General features: G+C 45.3%; 1 protein-coding gene across 1 annotated transcript in view; it reads left to right on the top strand.

Moving 5' to 3' along the window:
- The window catches only part of Adamtsl3 (ADAMTS like 3), a 224,845-nt gene that overhangs the window by 126,343 nt on the left and 79,008 nt on the right, over positions 1-19,494 (top strand). The window contains exons 8-12 of the mRNA XM_041662229.1: positions 7,997-8,071; positions 12,986-13,143; positions 14,374-14,485; positions 17,973-18,111; positions 19,230-19,280. Of these exons, the coding sequence (XP_041518163.1) occupies positions 7,997-8,071; positions 12,986-13,143; positions 14,374-14,485; positions 17,973-18,111; positions 19,230-19,280 (535 nt within the window). The remainder of the gene's footprint in view (positions 1-7,996; positions 8,072-12,985; positions 13,144-14,373; positions 14,486-17,972; positions 18,112-19,229; positions 19,281-19,494) is intronic.

Genomic DNA, 19,494 nt, shown 5'->3' with positions numbered 1-19,494 from the left:
CTGATGAACCTTTTGTCAATATTGCTTGTTGGACACTGAAGGCAATTTCCCAGCACAAATAGCCTTAGGATTTCACAGGTGGGTCTGAGACAGTGGAGGTAAGCAATTTGTCCTGGGCCACGCGCCAGTTTTAGGCTAAGCAGCTGCCGTTCCAGCCCACGTTGCTGGGCTCCAGAGTCGGGGATTATGACCTCTCTTTAGAGTTTGTGGAGTTAAAAATGATGCAGATTCCCACCTAAAGAATGAGATGAAAAGCCCTGGAAGATGGTGCAGTCATTGGCAGTATCGAGGATATCACAGGACAAATTTCAGTGAGGAGGTTTGGGAAGAATTCCAAAATAATCATTGTCCCGCAGGAACCATTGGCCGCCATCACCACCTCCAAATCTGAGTGTTCCCAGATGTGGGCTTCTTGCCATCGATATGATGGTTTGGAGCACAGAGGAGGCCTCTGGTCGGTGGGACACCCTTCAGCCACTGGAGTGTGCCACGATGGAATGGGTAGAATTTGATGGTGTCCCAGACTAGCTTGGCACCTTCCTCTGTGTGCCCATGGTGGGAGAGGCATCAGGGAGAGGCTTCCCCTACCCTGTTTTTGCTTTTCTTATACTAGCCCTTGCTTCAGCCCGACCCCAAGCTCTAGGCTAGCACCAGACCCAGGGGGAGTTTGCCAGGAGACCGAGAAGTTGCCTATCCTAACGGACAGAACAGATAAACCATGGGACACAAGGCTTATGCCAGGGTGGACAGCTTATAGGTAGTAAGCAGCAAAAACAAATGCTTTATATCTGTCAACAATCTAAGATGTGTATGTCAAGAGCCACTACATCTGTCTGTCCAACTAGCTGTGTATCAAACCTCAGTAGTATGGCTTGTGTCTCAACCGTCATACGCCCCACCCCACCACGCCACCAGGCTTGGTTACCAGCCTCTGGCTGTAGCTACTGTGAGATAGTGCCACCTTTAGGAGGTGGAGCCTAGTGGAGTAGGTTAGGAGTCACGACTCTGCTTTTTTCTTGTGACAGAATCTCACTCAGCATTCCTATGGCTGAGATTACAGGCACATAGCACCGTGCCTCGCACTGGGTCCTGCTATTGGAGGGGATTCTGGGGCCCTGGGGTCTTCTCCCTGCTTCCCAGCTGCCAGGAGTTGAGCCGTTTTATTCCACTGTGTCCTCAGTATCTTGATGTGCCACAGGTCCAAGGCAACAGGGCCATGAGCTGGAACCTCCAAATCCACGTGCCAAAACAGCTTTCTGACTACAGGTATTTCCTACAGGGACAGGAAACTAACATACACAGGTCTATGTGAAGAAATGTACTTATGGATAGTATATGCATCAAAACCCAACCGCGAAGCTAGATCTGATGGTGTGGTCCAATAATCCCTGCTTCTCGGGAGGCTGAGGCAGGAAGATTGCAAGTTCTAAGCTAGTCTTGGATACAGCGTGAGTTCATAGACAGCCCTGGTGACTCAGTGAGAGCTTGTCTTTGAATAAAAATAGGAAGACTGGGGGCCTAGCTAAGCAATAGACAAGCACGCTTTCCCCAAAATGCGGGAGACCCTCAGTTCAATTTCCGGAACTGAAAAAGATATTAATAAATAAAATACATAAAAGGTGGTTGTAGTTTAGGTTCCAAAGAGTATGGGGGGGGGGGGTCCCAATAAAACCCAGAAACCAACAGCAGAGGCCTCGCCCTGCAGCTGCTCCAGTTCCTCCCCTCCCTGTGCAGAGACACAAGGCTGCCTTCCTTTCCAGGGCTAATTAAGGCCTCCATCTGGGCTCTGGACTCCAGCCCCTCCGTTTCCTCAGAGACCTCACTCCACCCTTCAAGCCCTCTCCTTTATCTCCCCTCCCTTTCCCGTCAGGGCTTCATGGGACCAGGTCTCTCCCATCTTTAAAGGCTAATTTTTAAAATGTGTGCCTGTATCCATGTCTATGGGTACATGTGTGTATATCACACTATATGAGTGTATAATTTTATGTTTATGTGAAATATGTTTTCATCATTCATTTCTCTTACGGCTATATCAAGAAACTTCTTTCAAGTGTACCGGTCTCTATTCCTGCCCAAATCCTTTACCGACCTCTTCTGCCAAGTGTTTGAGACATTGTTTACATAGGCTGTCTCTACATTTTCATCATCGTTCATTCTGCAGATCAGAGCCTCCCGCCTCTACCTCAGCCTCAGCCCTTCTGAAACTCCTAACAATCCCCATACAGCGCCACCTGAAGGCCCTTTAAAGTCATTCTTTAGGTCCTCTAGGCGATACCTCAGGCCTCTGGCTTCCCACCCCCCAAATGTTTCTGCCTCACAGGGTTCATCCTTGGTCACCCCTCAGCTAGGCCATGCCGCTCAGACAAGTCAGTGAAGACAACATTCTGAAAAACATTTGCAATGACATCAAGGCCTCCCCTTCCACCCCACATGACCTTGAATGTGCCCTCGCTATTGGCCTCATGGGGTTTTATGATACAACCTAAGCCCTTGGGGCTGCCAATCAGACCCTCTGGTTCCCACCTGCCCTACTGGGGCCAGATGCCTGAGGGTGAACAGGAAACTGCAGCAGGTTTCCAGGTGATTAAGAGGATAAAATGGTGGTGGTGGTGGTGGCCTCAGCTGTGGTGGAGGCAGCGGTGTGTGTGTGTGTGTGTGTGTCTGTGTGTGTGTCTGTGTGTGTGTCTGTGTGTATCTGTGTGTGTGTGTGTGTGTGTGTGTGTGTGTGTATGATGAAAATAGAAAGGGGGACAGAGGATGGAGAAGGGAGGGCAAGATCTTAAGGGAGGAGAGAAGGGAATGAAAAGGTACAGGGGGGCATCCAGTTTTCCCAGAACCTTTTCCTGAAAATGCTTTTACTCAACCAATGTATATTTTTGTCAAGCAAACAACAAAGCCAGGCAGCCATGGCTGTGTGGGTTTAATTCTCGGTTTTCTTTTCTGGCCCCTTAATCCATGTGTCTATGTGCTTTTAGTGTATCGGAAACTGAGACAGACAGTTTGGTCGCTGAAACCAAGGATTCTGGTTTAGAAAACTTTCAAGGTGTAAATTACTTTCCCTAGAATCTGAAGATATTAAGTTCTGAAGAAGGATCCCCTTATAAAATGCTGTCACCTCCCCCCACCCTGTTCCAACCTCTCCTGTTGCCTTTGTAGTCACTCTTGAGAGTAGCACAGTGGAAGACCCAGGGACCCTGCCCCACCCCCGCCCTGAATAAACTGGCAGGTCCTCTGGATTGCATAGTTTTACATAAATGTGTGGCAGCGGGTGACACACACCCTTCTCAAAGATACTACAGCCTGCATTTGTAGTAACACTATTCCCTCCAATGGATCTGCTCCAATAGGTTTTTAATTATTATTCAAAGGAAGTTTTTGTTTTGTGTGTTCAAAAATCCATTTTAAAACTATTTCCATTATATATAATTTGCTATGTGTTTGTCCCAAAAGTTCAGACTGTCCTGGCAAGGAAACAAAAATAGTCAACAGGCCATGACCAATCATAGTCTAAGAAACTACCTGGTGATCTCATTGGTGGGTCCTTCTAGGCAGGAGTTATAAGGGAGGTTGACCCCCACCAGAGTCTGTACCCGAAACACCCAGACACCAAATTCTCAACACAAGGGAGAATTATTTCCTCAGAGGGGCAAGGGGATGGGGAGGCTGTAAAGGCAGATAGCAAGCAGGTGAATTTTTTTGTTTTGTTTTGTCTTACCTGAACCTGATAGAAGAGAAACTGGGAAGAAGCCTTCAATGCATGGGCACAGGAGACCATTTCCTAAATATAACTCCAGTAGCACAGACACTGAGAGCAACAATAAATAAATGGGACCACCTGAAACTGAGAACCTTCTGTAAAGCAAAGGACACGGTCAATAAGACAAAAAGGCAGCCTACTGAAAAGATCTTCACCAACACCACATCACACAGAGGTCTGATCTCCAAAATATATAAAGAACTCAAGCAATTGGTCATCAAAATTCCAAATAATCCAATTAAAAATGGGGTACAGAACTAAACAGAGCGTTCTCAACAGAAGACTCTCAAATGGCCAAAAGACACTTAGCAACTGACTTTTAAAGTGTTCTTTTTAGTTGTCCCAGAGAATGCTTAATGTTCTAGATGTGTCTGATTATTTTCTCTATTGTCATGTTTTGAAATTCTGTCTCTGTCTGTCTGTCTGCTTGTCTGTCTGTGTGTGTGTGCACACGCGCATGTGCATATGTAGGGGGGGTATGTATGTTTCCAACAGGCAACCAGATAATTGGCAACTTTGTTTTAACCTCGCTCTGCCTCAGGGTTAACAGATGAGAACTCATGGACCTTTCTGGGTAAACATGCATCCCTACAAACATATGGCCACCCTACTTATATTTAGCCACCTTACATAATATGGCTACCCTACATACAAATGGCCGCCCTATATAACATTTAGCTGCCTTATGTGCATATGGCTACCCTACACACATGATACCCCTACATACATATGGCCACCCTACACACATGACACCCCTACATACATATGGCTGCCCTACATACTCATGGCTGCCCTACATACATATGGCCACCCACTCCCAGGAATATATTGGACATGGTTTTTCCAGGTCTTCCACTGAGGGCTTTTGGTATTTGCCAGTGACCTCATATAGCCTTGATTTTAAACAACCTCTGATTGTTTTGATCAGACTCCCACAGGGGAGGCAGTTTGTACCAGGCAGACTCACAGGTCAGGTTCAGGCAGTTTAGTGAGTGGGGTCTTCCAGGAAACTACCACACAAGCCAAGTAATGACCACAGGGAATTGGGCTTTTAAGGCGCTCCAAACCCAACTCTTGCTGGGTCTGGCAAGCTGCTGGCCCTCACTCAGGTTAAAGAATTTTTAAAAAGGTTACCATGGGCGTAGAATATGGGGGAAATAAAAATAAACAAATTGATATCCCAGAGTCTTTGTTCGTCTTACCCTATGTTTTTCTGGAGTAATTACTGCCCAGACTTTTGCAAGCCCTTGGTTAATTTCCAGGGTTTTGGAAATGCCGGTCACTACAGTGCTTGCTCATTGTCTTCTTTGCAGAAGTTCTTACTCCATTGCTTATTTGGTTTGTTGTTGCTGCTGTTTTCTTATCTCTTCAAATTAGTTGTCAAATAATACCAGGAATTTCCTCAGGTCTCTTTGGAATCTTTCTCTTTTTGTTTTTTTGAGACAGGATCTCACTAGGTAGCCCTGGCTGTCTTGGAACTCACTCTGTAGACCAGGCTAGCCTTGAACTCACAGAAATTCACCTGCCTCTGCTTCCGGAGTGAGGGATGGGATTAAAAGGCTTGTGCCACCATGCCTGGCTTTGCTATCTTTTAAGGGGTTAGCACTTGCTCTTTTCTTCTTTCCTCTTGACATTTTCTTGTTGAAGAAAATCATCATGTATCATCTAGTCTCTGTTCTCCATGCTGTATTTCAGTCCTGGCTCAACACAGGCTGTCTTGTATCCTCTTTGCATGAAATCGGTGACTCTGCCTAAAGACCTCCCTGCGTTCAGGTCTGCTGGGGAGAGCTCCTTAGAGCTGATGTCTGCGGTTCCTAAGGAATTGTGTCAGGAAGCTCGCTGTGTCTTTCTTCTTGTGGCTCTGTAGTTGCTGAAGGTCTGTCATGTGATCACATTCTGTCTATTCCTCATTTACACGCTCACACACTCCCATGAGAGAGACAGCACACACTCCCGTAGAAAGACATCCTCCCGTCAACGGTCTGGTTCCCCTGCAGAGAAGAGAGGTCTGTATGGAAAGGCCTGACACATGCGTTTTCCTTTTCTCCAGTTTTAGAAACGAGAACTGGTTCCTAGCATGCTCTGCCTGTAGCTAACAGGACTTGCCCAGTATTGGAACTCACTGCTTTCAATGTATTTTGTGTGACTAGCTTTACTGTAATCATTATTTTTAATAATGTTCAGGTTGTCTCATTGTTGACTACCTGAGGACCCTTGGGGTTAACTACAAATCCTTTCCACCTGACTCAGTTGCCTTTAAGAGCATCCTTGAGTTCTCCAAGTCGCTGTGCCCTGATGGTGGAGTGTTTATTTTTTGACTCAAACTGTGATTGGCTCTCTAAAAAGCCACATTCTTTGGAGTGGAAGTGGTATCTGCAGGCCCAGCCTGATGGTGAGCATGCTCACTGCTATTGCACTAGCTTATGTTATGCTTGCTTACATGCCTACACCCATGCATAAGTGTAGCAGTCTTCCTTGGACCACCAGCCCCTGACGTGTGACATGGAGACTTATTAGTTAGGACTACTCAGCCTTAGCTTAGGCTTGTTTCTCGCTAGCTTTTTAAACTTAAAACAGCCTGCTTCTCTTTATCTACTTTTTGTCTGGGGCCTGTTACCTTTCTTTCATCTGTACATCTTACTTCATGTCTGTCTGTCTGGTGAGTGCCTAGCAAGCTAGCCCGGGTAGCTCCCTTTTTTCTCCCTCATTCTCTCTTTTTCAAACCCCTTCTCCTCCTTATTCTCTCTGCCCACCAGCCCCACCTATCCCTCTTCTGCTAGCTATTGGCTGTTCAGCTTTTTACTAGACCAGTCAGGTACCTTAGGCAGGCAGGGTCAAACAGTAATGCATCTTTACGTAATTAAACAAATACAACATAAACGATTGTAACATACCTTCACATAGTTAAAGTAATATTCCGCAATGCATAATGCTGTGCATTAACATAATATGCAGTATGCTTGTATAATATATATAGCATAGCATTGAATAAATATCTTTAAATATATAATTAGATAATAAAATTTTTGAAAGCCATCTGTGTAATATCAGAATATCTCTTGAATTTATTTTTTTATAACTATGGTATTTTGACATCTTTTTCCAAAATATATTTACAAATATTATTCTTTTCTAGTCCCATTGACAGGAATCTCCAGGAAAAATCATGACAATGATAATATTTGTTCTGCCCTATGGGAATCATTTTAGCTATTCACCATTGAGTCTGCCCATGGCCCATAATGTTCTTTACCGAACTGAGAATGTTTATTCTATCCCTGCTGTTACGAAGGCTGGTATAAGCAATGTATGCAGAATTTTAGAAAATGCTTTTTATCTATACAGATGATTTTAAGTAATCCTCTGTTCTTTTGGTTACCAATACATTGATATGTCTCTCAGCACTGAATCAGCCATTTGAGCCACTTGAGAACATCCTTTATTTGTGCGCATGCGTGTGTGTGCACATGTGTGTGTGTGCATGTGTGTGTGTGCACATGTGTGTGATCTTTTGATAGAGTTCAGGAGACAGGTGATGACCATGATTCCCCTGAACCATATACTTAAAAATGACTATAGTGGTGGTAATAAGGGCTTGAGAGATGGAAATATTAGGTCCCTGCAAGCGTGAGGAACCTAAGTTCAGTCCTCGGCACCCACGTAAAACACACCAGCTGTGGTGGCATATGTTTATAGTCCGGGAGCTGAGGAGGCAGAAACAGGAGGATGCCGGGGTTTGGTGGTTAGTGTGTTCTAATTAGTGTGTTCTAGGTCAATGAGAGGCTGTCTGAAAAGAAATGATTGGCACCTGAAGTTCTCTACCCACTCTGCAAAAACTCCTTATTCCCTCTTCCTCCCACACCCAAATAACTACTTCCTGCTTGTACAAACTCGGTTCTGGGTCCTTTTACAATCACTTAGCATATTTCTTCCCGGTTGGTCCATGTGAGAATGTGCGGCAGAATTTGCTTTACCTATGGGTACAGCATAGGAGTCATTATGGGGCTGGCCACTGGCCTCTGCCTTTTGGCTACTGCAGACAATGCTGCCGTGAATGTGTGTGCAAACGCTTGTGTGAGTCTTTGCTCTCAGGTCTCACAGGCATCTACCCAGAGGCAGAATCACTGCCCGTACAGTTATTCATTGTTCCGAGGAACTGCCGGGGTTTTATTGCACACCCTCACACTCATGGGTCCTCAACATGAGTTTTCATTGCCTCTGTCTTGTGTTCTTTTCTAGAAGAAGAAAACGTAATCGCTGTTCCTTTGGGCAGTCGAAGCGTGCGAATTACCGTGAAAGGACCTGCCCGTCTCTGTAAGTAGAATTTCCCCTCAGCATGTTATGAAATTTCATAAAAGCAACATCAGACGAACAAATGAAAACCCACCTCTTTGCCATGGTAGAGATTTCTATCCAGCATACTCAGTCTGTGTCTCTAGGAAATATTTTAAATATATTTTGAATCGGAATAGGAATACATCACTTTGCTCCCTCCCTTTTCTCCATCCAGCCCGTCTCAGGTGCTCTCAAACCCTACCTGTGTCCCCTCCCACTCCTTCTTCTTTGGTAATGGTGTATGTGTGTGTGTGTGTGTGTGTGTGTGTGTGTGTGTGCGCGCGCGCGCGCGCGCGCGCGCGCGCGTGCGCATATGTGCACTATGAATTTTTCTCATGCTTTAGGGTGGTATAGTGGCGTTTCAATTGTATTGTAATAAATAAAGCTTTACCGAGAGAGTAAAACAGCCACACTGGTCAGCCTTACAGCCCGGCAGTGGTAACACACCACCTTTAATCCCAGTAGGCACGCTAGTTGCCATGGAAACCAGGCGGTACATGCCTTTAATCCCAGTGGTGCGTGCCTTTAATCCCAGAACTAGAGAGGATTATAAAATGGGAGGAGACAGCTCAAATATCCCCTGAGGAAAATTTTCAACAAAATGGTCCTGGATAGATATTTCAAGTCTTCCTCACACTAAAATCTTTGTGTTTGTGTTCACAGGTGTGTGTGAGTGTGTGTGAGTTGTGTGAGTGTGTGTGTGCACGCGCGCGCATGCACGTGAATGAGTATCAAAGTCCGAGTTGAATGCCAGGATCTTCCTCAATCAATGCCCACCTCATTCTTTGAGCCAAGCTCCCTCACTAAACCTGGGATTCACCAACTGGCTGGTCTGTCTGGCCAGCAAGCCCCGTAGATCAGCCATCTGCCTCTCTCATACTAGGTTTACAGGCACTTGCTGCTGTACCTGTTTTGTTTGTTTGTTTCTGAAGTGGCTGCTGTAGGGGAGGGTCCATCTCAGGTCATTATACTTGGGCAGCAAGCAGTTTACTGATATCTCCCCATGATAAGCTCTTCAGTAAAAAATTCTCCAGTCCCTTGTGGTTGACCTTAGTGAAGCAAGATATTCCTTGATGTGGAAAAACAGAACATTCTAGAGACCTGTTTTCCACAGGCTTGAAAATCTTCAGCACTCTGTGGAGGCAATTCTTCCTCCCTGTGAATTAAAATGTGATACTTAGAAACTAAACAAAAAAAAAATTGCAAGATAACATTTGGACTAAAAACTATCAAAAAGCACCAGGCATGGTGACGCATACCAGCAATTCCAGAATTTAGGAGACAGAGCCAGGAAGATTGGGTCTTCAAGGCCAGCCTTGCTTAAAAAACACACACAAAAACCCAATCCATACAAAATTGCATAAACAAGTAATAAAGGAAGTGCTGAATGTCCACAGCTCGTCAGTCCTGCTAGCCTTCAAAGAGAACAACGCAGCTATCTCTCAACTGCTGAACCAATAATCAGGACTCAGGTGGAATATTATTTGGCGATCAAAAGGAAGGCATTCTGATGAATGCTATGATATAGGTGGATGATCCTTGAAATTATTGACCAAGTGAAAGACGCCAATTTCAAAAAGTCACATGTCACCTGACTCCATAAGATGAAATACCTAGAGAGAGAAAGCTACAGAGACGAGACGGAGGATTTCCTGGCTAAGGAAGAGCTTTTGTTTGGGCATGGCAAGAACCCCTGCAATCGTATCCTGTGGTAGAAATGCTGAGCACGAGTGAATAATGAAATGGTATCTTTTATCTAGGTGACTTGGGGCTGGGAATTAGCTCAGTAGTAGTATGAGGCCTTGGGTTCAACACCCAGTACTGGGAAGGCAGGCAAACACACCACAAAGAAAGCAAGCAAGCAACTGGGCAGGTTCTACGGCTTGACACGTTAACAGTTGTTTAAAATGTATTTTTAATGTGTTGCCCTAATGACACTGGCGGTGGCTCCCCAAGTTCAGTTTCGGAAGACCATGGTGTTGTTTAGAAAGAAAGTCTCACTCTGTTATCCAAGTGACCCTGGAACTCCCGTGTAGCCCAGGCTGGCTTATAACCCAGGCTAGCTTAGGACTTGGGCTAAGCTGCCTGCCTCGGTCTCCTGAAGCCCAGTTTGCCAGCTTTCAGAGATTGTTTTTAAAGGTGTATGAACAGAATAAGCATCCAATACGCAGAACAAATATGGACGGACACCCCGGAGAGCCTCGTTTTCATGAGAGCATGCTGGCAGATGAAACCTGGCTTTGTCCTGGAGACTGGCACTCTTCTGGAGGGAGTTCCGAAATGTTCTCACTTCTCCAAGTGACAGATCTATTGCTTGGAGCTTTCCCCTGCTGAAGCCCCACAGGCAGCTCTGGAAGCCTTTCTGAAAGCCAGCCTTCTCTGCTGGCCGCCTTGCAAAGGAGTAGTTTACATGTCTGAATTTCACAGTACAGAAGGGGTTTTGTTTTCTTGTTTTATATAACCATTTAAAAAAAGCTGTATTTCTGAAATCAAGCTTATTTTGCAGTCATAAATCATTCTTTTAGAGCCCGTAGTAACTACAGCCTTCCAAATGGCTGCAGTATTGAAAACTGAGACTGTTTGGTACTGTTAATTTCAAGTCCCTTTGTTGTGGAATGGAATTTAATTATAGAATGCCCATCTTACAATCTGCCTAGAGCTGTTTAGATCCTGAATTTCTAGCGTGTTCTAATCCTAGCCATATTATTATAGGGAACCCACAGCCCCAGATTTTCCAGCCGTGCGTCCCTCCCCAAATGCAAGCAATCAGGAAGTCTATGCAAAGGCAATGGAATTATAGGAAAACTTTGGCACTGACTCTGTTTGAGACAGCTGCTGAGATGACTCAGAAGGGGTCAAGCCGAACTCAATCCCCGGTTCAATCCCCAGGACCTCTGCGATAGGACCAGAGAGCCACCATACAGTGCCACCCCAACAATTAAGTAAAGTAATTATAAAAATATAAAAAGCCTGGAGAGATATCTCAGTGTCTGAGTGCTGACTGCTTCACATTCGGTGCCCAGCACTGACGTGGTGACTGACATCTGCCTTTAAGTCCAGATGCATACAATGCCCTCTTCTGGCCACTGTGGGAAGTTCACTCATGTGGAAGATACACACACACACACACACACACACACACACACACACACACACACTTTAAAAAAATCTTTAAAAATTCAAAATAATATTAAATCAAATGTTCTACTAACAAGAACCCAAAAGGCCAAGATGCTATAGGCTGAAACCTCCACCCATTGGAAGAATACAACCCCCCCCCCCCCCGCCAAGTCCTGTCTGCTGAGCGTGAGTAGAATCATGGCACTACACATAATGACCAAAGGAAAGTGATGCTGAACAAGACAGGGACACACTGCAGACATGTATCTGCTGTAAGCACAGGCTTGGTTCTGTAGGGCTAGCTGAAAGCCCTCATAGATAGCCACCTGAAAGGGTTTTCCTGGCCTCCACAATCTAAACACATCTTTTGATCACCTGGTTCTGCCTCTTTTCAAAGGAGCCCCAGCTGATCATTTTCAGTGTAAGTCCTTCAGTTTTTGAAACAAGTAGAAGCATTCTTTATCTTTAAAGCTATTGTTTCCTTCCTTCCTTCCTTCCTTCCTTCCTTCCTTCCTTCCTTTCTTCCTTTATCTCTCTTTTTAGTACAGATTAAAATATTTAAAGTTGTCCTTATGGGCTGGAGAGATGGATCAGCAGTTGGACTAACTGCTCTTGCAGGAGAGAGATCTGGATCCAGTTCAGTGCCCAAACTGCAGCTCACACTCTCCCGTAGCTCCAGTTCCAGGGGATCTGATGTCTCCTTCTGACTTTCACCAGTTCCTGCATGCACATGGTGCAGATACTGTCATGTGGGCTCACAGACAGGTGCATACATATAAAATAAATGTCATATTAAAATGTACAATTACCATTGAGCTTCAAAGATCTGGATACAGAAGAAGGCTTTTGTTTCTGATGGCACTTCCCGCTGTGTGAGGTTGTGGTTCTACTGGGCTCAACCATACCCCCCCACCACTCACTGTGGAAACCAGAGTGGGGACATTAGCTGGGCTGTGGACAGTAGACACAGACACATACCTTCTTTCTTCGTAGTGGTGGAGTGGTTGTGAATTCCTGGGATCTTCTGCCTTGCTCCCTGCTGCAGATGCTTCAGAGGGCTCTGTGGGAACGGAGAACAAAAGCACTTGCCTCTGCAACACTCCTAGGCATCAAAATGAAATTAATAGAACGTCTGCTCTGTGGTTTAGGGGATGGCGTCTTCCCGCCCCCAGACTCTCCCATGCTCTTTCTAGTTGCTGAGTTCCTAGGAAACAGGGAAAGGTGTTCTTCCGCACTGGCGAGACAACAGCTGCCCAGCACAGAACACAGGCTCCCTTCAGTTCCTGGTTCGGTTATTGCGCCCTAGATCCCCATGGACCAGATGAGAGAAGACTGCATAGGAGAGCTCTGTAGAGATGCCCGCAAATTTACACTTGCAGGAGAAGAAACAATACTTTAAAGCAAAACTGAGCTTCTTTCTTCTGAATGGGCAGTAAGAGACATGGCTTTCCTTGCTCTGTGGTTTTAGGTACCTCATGAAAAAGCATAAACTAAGAAAACTTTCCTCTTTATTCTGTGGTGGAAATGGTTCCAAGAACTTGAGTAAACCTATTTGAAGCAAAACAAAGCAAAACAAAATGAAACAAAAATCCTTGCTAGTCCCTCCAAATTTTGCAAGTCCCTTCTGCCCATATGAATCAATGCCATCAACTGAGTAGACCGTTCCGTATTTGTTGGTCACACGTACCGATGTCACACGCAGTAAAAATGTCACTTGAAATCAGATGTCTGTAGGGTAGCTCTCATATTTAAATTCTATTCTTAACTTTCCAGTTATTGAGTCAAAAACCCTCCAAGGAAACAGAGGAGAACACAGCTTCAACACTCCCGGGGTTTTTGTTGTCGAAAACACAACGATAGAGTTTCAGAAGGGTGCGGACAGACAGACCTTCAAGACTCCTGGACCCCTGATGGCCGATTTCATCTTCAAGGTAGACGGACCATCTTCAGAGCATCCTGTTGAAACACAGCAAGGGTGTTCTTCGGGAAATCGGCGATGATTGCGTTCACAGAGAGTGTGTATCTGTGTTTTCCTTCACAGCAGGTCACTCCCAAAAAGGGTTCTACTCTCTCGAGTAGAGACCTTCAGGGTTAAGTATCAATCTTTGTTCTTCCAGAGGGAAATCATTTCATATTCATCACCATGTGTCTGGGCTTTGGTGGATTTGAGGGACAATGGCTAAGCACACATCACAGGGAAGAAATGGAGAGCACAGGGGTCATCCCTGACTTCCTTTGACAGGGCTGCCCCTGTCACCCTCAGCCCTGTGAGTGTCTTGTACCACAGCAGCTGATTCGAGATCAGGGTCCCACTTGATGAAGAGCCCTGCTCTGGCATCCTTTCAGACTGTCTTCCCGGGTCCCTGAGCCTACTTCTCCCTCTAGGTAGAGCAGAGCCGTCTTCCCTCCTATAAAGGAATTAAGTGTAGTGGTCCATCTATTTCCAAAGCAACACGGGTTAAAACTAATCTGGTGTATAAGAAAATCTCCGAGGAATGAAAAACAAATGATAATCCAGCAATCTGGGGGCGGGGTGATTCTCTCTCTCACACACAGACACAATACTTTTTTTCTTTTAATTGCTAAGAAAAGCGATAATCTCCTTGAGTCAATACAGAGGGCTCTGACTGAGCAAGGAGATGTCCACAGAGATTAGTATCTCAAGACAGTGGTTATAGTATCAGCATGGACAGAGCTTGAAGGGGTCCTGTTGACTCTTTCAACAAGATCACACGTATTAATAAACTATATATGGCTGTTGTGTGTGATTGCATGTGTGTGCACATGTATATAGAAGCCGGAAGTCCACCTGGGCTGTTGTGTGTGGGTACACGTGTGTGCATGCATGCAGAAGTCGGAAGTCCACCTGGCTGTTGCTCCTTAGCACTTGTCTACCTGTGTTTTAAGACTCATTCCAGCCCAGGGCTCACTGATCAGGCTAGGCTGTTGTCCCTGTGAACCCAGGATTCTCCTGTCCTGCCCCTCCAATGCTGGAATTGCAAGTGTGTACAGAATTCCCAGATTTTGCTTTAAATGCAGGCACTGGGTATCAGACTCAGGTCCTCCCATGGCAGGCCCTCTGCCAACTGAGTCATCCTCCCAGGAAGAGCCGGGGCTCACTGTGTGGAATGTGCCATGCTATCACGGTTCTCTCTGTCTAGACCAGGTACACTGCGGCCAAAGGCAGCGTGGTCCAGTTCTTCTTTTACCAGCCCATCAGCCACCAGTGGAGACAGACTGACTTCTTTCCCTGCACCGTGACTTGTGGAGGAGGTAAGGCACAGACTCCATTCTGGGATACCCAGGGCAGAAAAAATAACTTAATCATAATTCCCGGCATAGGTAGTGATTGTCTCTGGCCACACAGAACACAGCCACAAAGATAAACGGAGTGAAAACAGAATTGTAATAACAACACTAACTAACTTCCTGCCAGCTTGAACCTTTTCTGGGTTTACTGTCAAGTTTTGGATTTTGTCAAACCTGAAACACTGTCTGCTTGTTTGGTTTTTGACACAGGTTCTCCTGTAGGTCAGGGTCCCCTCAAACTTGCTACATCACCAGGGACTGTGAAAACTTCTGGTCCTTCTACATCAACCTACCAAGTGCTGGGTTATAGACAGGCATCACAATGATCAATTTTTGCAGGACTGGGGATCAAGCCCAGGGCTTTGTAATGCTGAATCAACACATTACCAACTAAGCTACATCATCTATCCCAAGACAGACAGTTTTACAGGTGACAAAAGCTTCTTTAGATCTTCCATCAGTGACTGCACAAGGCTCCAAGGAAACACAGAATCCCTGAGCTCTCCCCAAGCCTGTGCAGGAGAAACACTCTTAGAAATGGAGAGTCTGAGCTAGATAAACCCCGGCCTTAGTGAGCCAAGCCTGTTCTCTGACCTTTGCATGCCAAGTTCACAGCAAGGGGCAGCCGGTGTCAGGGCTGGGAATGCGGTCAGAGGAAGGATATTTGCCTTGTGTGTACAGTCTCTGATCCTGTCCCAGCCACCACAAAAAGGGCAGCCTGGCATAGTGCACTCAGAGCTATGGTGGAGATTGAGGATCAGACCCACTGGACTGTCTCTCCTTGAGCCTCCACTTCCCATCTGATGATGGGATTCTCTTCCTGATGGCGCTTTGTGTAACACAGTGCAATGATACACGCTGAGGGATGAGGTGCAGACCTGGTACTCAGTCCCCAAAGTTGTCTGCTGGAGTCAAAGCCCCCCCCTCCCCGCAGTCTTAGGGACACTGGTGCTGACTATGCAGGACTCAAAGGACACTGAGGAGAGCTCCTGAGAGGGGACTGTATACTATGTTGAGTCCTACATCCTTAGGTAGGTAGGTCACAGGTCCAGGTAAGACAACGGTACCTCACGGGTCCCAAAATGATGGATCACAAAGAGATGGGGGGGGGGGACCGGGGGGACTTTTTAATTCTTACTCTCACAGGCTTCTCCTTCTTACTTACGCCTGGTCTCACACACTCAGCTTTTCAGAGAGACACACACTTCTGTTTGGACTCTAACACCAAGGAGAAGCCCTTCACTCTAGGGGAGACATTTTACCACAGGTTTCGGTATAGTTCCATTGATCAAATTCTTGGGAGTGCTGTTTTTCATACTTTTATGCTCACAGAAAGACGATCCATCCTTCTGGAAGCATGAGTGTACACAGGGGCACCTCCCAGTGAGATCAGCCCCAGCGGGAAGGGAGGCAGAAGAACGTAAAGAAGCTGCGGGGGCTGCCCGCTCTGTCCCACAAGTTTGTTCAGGATACTGAAAGACAATCTGCCTTCTTTCTTCACTTGTGGTAAATCTCTAAACTGCAATAAAATTAGAGAGGAAAAGGAATTCTCTCCCTAATTATAAACACCTGTATGACCTCTATCGAGTCGCGTTAGAAGAATGTTTCCAGTTAGGACACAGACTTTTCTCTGACTCAAGGAATTGTAATCTTATTCCATATTTGTTTGGGGGAAATAAAAATACATCAGCCCCATACAGAACACACCGCCAAATTTTAATTCTATTAGTAATCAAACCTATGTGAGTGTATGACTGGCATGCCAGAGATGTTTTTGGATAACGAAGGAAATCAGTTGGTCGGTCTCTGAGGCACCGAGGGTACTGGAAGGAGTGCCTGCTCTTGTCTGTAATTACCCACACGATACACCCGAGATTGTCTGGGAAGTCTCTGAGACCGCCACGGCCATCTGATAGTGTAGTCTTTCTGGCAGACACTGGCACCCAGAGTAGCGTTTTATTGACGCCACTTGAATTTTCATTCTTGTGGTTTCGACCTAGCTTTTTTGTAATGTGTGCCAGTCGGTCCCCTGGTCCTCTGAGGTCAGCTAACTTCCAACCCTGTCTTGTAGAAAGCTGCCTGGCGATTTATAAAGCCAGATTCCTCTGAACAATCAGGACTTGAAATGTATTTTTAGACCTTTACACCAATTGGCAGACATTGAGAGATTAGCTTCAGTGTTTTATTTTATTTTATAAAGCTCATTTTAGCTTTGAAAAAAATTACCTTATTTAATTATCTTATGACCTGTAGCGACAGGAAAGCCAGAGTCAGCGCTCTTAGCAAAGGAAAGGGTCCTGCCTTGAGCTAGTTTTTTTTTTAGGTTTACTATGTTCAGTACCTTGGAATGTTTGCTTTCCTCAAAGGGAAAAAAAAAATGGTTCAAATTGGATTTGTGAAAATCAGCAGTGAGTTTTCATTCCTTCCCCTTTGAAAGCCTGTGTGGTAGAGGAAGTAGGAAGATGGCCTTGGTTCCTGCCTCTACTGACAAGGCTAATTCCCCAGGCAGCAAGGTGATTGACCTTGAAGGTGCCCTGGCTACCTCAGGAGAACAGAGGAGTCAACAGAGCAGAGGCAAACAGTGGACTGTTGTGAAGAAAATGCCCAAGAGTCAGCTCTCAAAACACTGCCGACTTTACAGTGTAGAGAAAAAAAGACTTCAGTGGAAAATAGACTAAGGTTCAAAACATTTCAAACATCATCAGCGCTGGGGGGCTAGGTCAAGGGCAGTGAGCTCACTTGGCATGTCTGAGGCACTGTGTTTGCTCTCGCAGCACACAGATATATTTTCTAACTTAATCAAGTTTATACATTTAATCATTATATGTATAAAATATTAATATATATATTAATCAATTTAATTCAAAGCATGCACACCAAACAATGTTACACAAGACAATTTCATACTTAAGGACATATAACAATAAATCAGAACAGGTATCTGGCAAGAGGAAGAAGATGGGAATGGGCTCTGCTGTAGGAGAATAAGGGGTAAAACAAGGAAACAGGACGGAGGGAGGGGCTACCACAGTGATCAGGAACAGACAGGCATAGCCTGAGAACCATGAAGAACCAAACCGTACCAAGGTCTGGACAGTCCCTAAAAGTCCCTAAAATGGACATCTGTAATGTGTATCAATAGACCACGGTCAGTTCAAGCATTTGTATCTGGCCACCGGTTTCAGCCGTTTCAGAAGAATCTGAGACTCCTCGAAGAAGGCACCCAGCTCCTGGGCTCCGGTTACACTGCTTTCTGCCTTACTTACCATGAAGAGCCCTGGGACTCATGTTTGGTAATCCTCACCTGGCCCTCTGTGTGTCACAGAGCTGAATTCCATAGAGACCACTGGGCAAGGTTTCTTAGAGAGGAAGGCGAACACATGGTCAGTACCTTTGCCAAGCAGGCGCCCAGCTGATGCAGCTTGCATCCCTGCTCCCCATTCATCCGTAGGTTATCAGCTCAACTCAGCCGAATGCATGGACATCCGATTGAAAAGGGTCGTGCCTGACCACTACTGCCACTACTACCCAGAAAATGTGAAGCCCAAACCGAAGCTGAAGGAATGCAGCATGGACCCGTGCCCGTCGAGGTCAGTGCCACTGCCCACATGTTCCAAAGAAATGTGTTGACTCCGATTGGGGCACAGTGGTTCTCTCTGGGTGATGTGCTTCTGGTTCACGACTTTTGAACATGTCCCGGTGTCAGGTTATATTTATAACCAGTTAGTAGGTTGCTGATCTGGTTCCTTGGACTAGCTCTCTCTTTTCATGGGATTATGTATCCATCCATAAGATCTTTGTAATGAAGTCTTTTGGGACATTCTTTCAAACACATGTATCAAAGATCTATACATATATGGATCTGCTAGGATAATTCATGCATAGTCCATCTGTCAGTCACACATAGCTCCCACTTACTATTTTAGGCTTAAAACTGGGTCACCCCTTAGCACATCTTGACTTTTGAAGTGATCACATTTAAGTCCATATAAATAATGCATTGCGCAAGGAAGCAAGCAGTTTCCATGCCAAAGCAGAAAAGCTATGCAGAAATTGTTCTACTGCATAATTTAGTACCTGCTGACTTGGATTGTCTGGGCAAGTTTCCTGGCTTCCCTACAGTATCTTAAAATATCAGCCCAATATCAATCCCCTGGATCCTCCAGCTTCCTTCTAGCTGTCCAAGGCCACAGTGTGCAAGTGGGAAAAGCAGCCTTGTCCATGGCTTGCATTTCCTGTACTGTAGTGCCCATTTTCTGTGCTCTGCTTGAGCATCACTATTCACAGAGACCTTTCAAAGGTCGGTCTGGAAGCAGAGTGGTTCTCCGAAGAGAAGGCCAACACGACATTGGGTTTGGAGCATTAATATATCAGTATAGTGATTTTCAAAATAAAGTAATAGGCTTATCTAAATCAAGAGATTTTTTTCCTTTAATTAATATACCATTGGTTCTTTTTTCATTTTTATATTCAACTGGAAGTGACCTGTGCGAGTGTTTCTCTTAGGAGCTGAATTATTTGAGTGGCTGGTGAGTCCCTTGGCAGTTTTGGTTTTCAATTGGAAAGACTTCTGCCTTGTGGGATATCACATACAGGCCAGTCAATAACAAATGTGTTCATTGAGTTTTTCACAAGGAACCCATGTTAGTGAATGACCACATGTGTGGATGGATTCAGAAAGTGACTTTCCCTCTGGTTCCCTTTGCAGTGATGGATTTAAAGAGATCATGCCCTATGACCACTTCCAACCTCTTCCTCGGTGAGTCAAAGATCCCCTTCCTTTTAGGATGGATGCTAAGTGTTTTGAAGGAATAGTTATTTTCCCTTTTATAAAGTTAAACAGCAGCAGGCTTAATGATAAAAACAAAAAGATGTATTTAAGAATGAGATGGAACGAGCTGCCTTGGGAAAGTTGTATGTGGAGTGTTTCTATCCATTGCCAGGGACATTCAGCTTGTCTTGAACAATATCAG

Source organism: Microtus oregoni, unplaced genomic scaffold (genome assembly GCF_018167655.1).
Source record: "Microtus oregoni isolate MIOR12 unplaced genomic scaffold, Mior012 000000F_ref0000247, whole genome shotgun sequence".
Lineage (NCBI taxonomy): Eukaryota > Metazoa > Chordata > Mammalia > Rodentia > Cricetidae > Microtus > Microtus oregoni.
The sequence above is the reverse complement of the archived record's forward strand: the minus strand, read 5'-3'. Positions and strand labels throughout refer to the sequence as shown.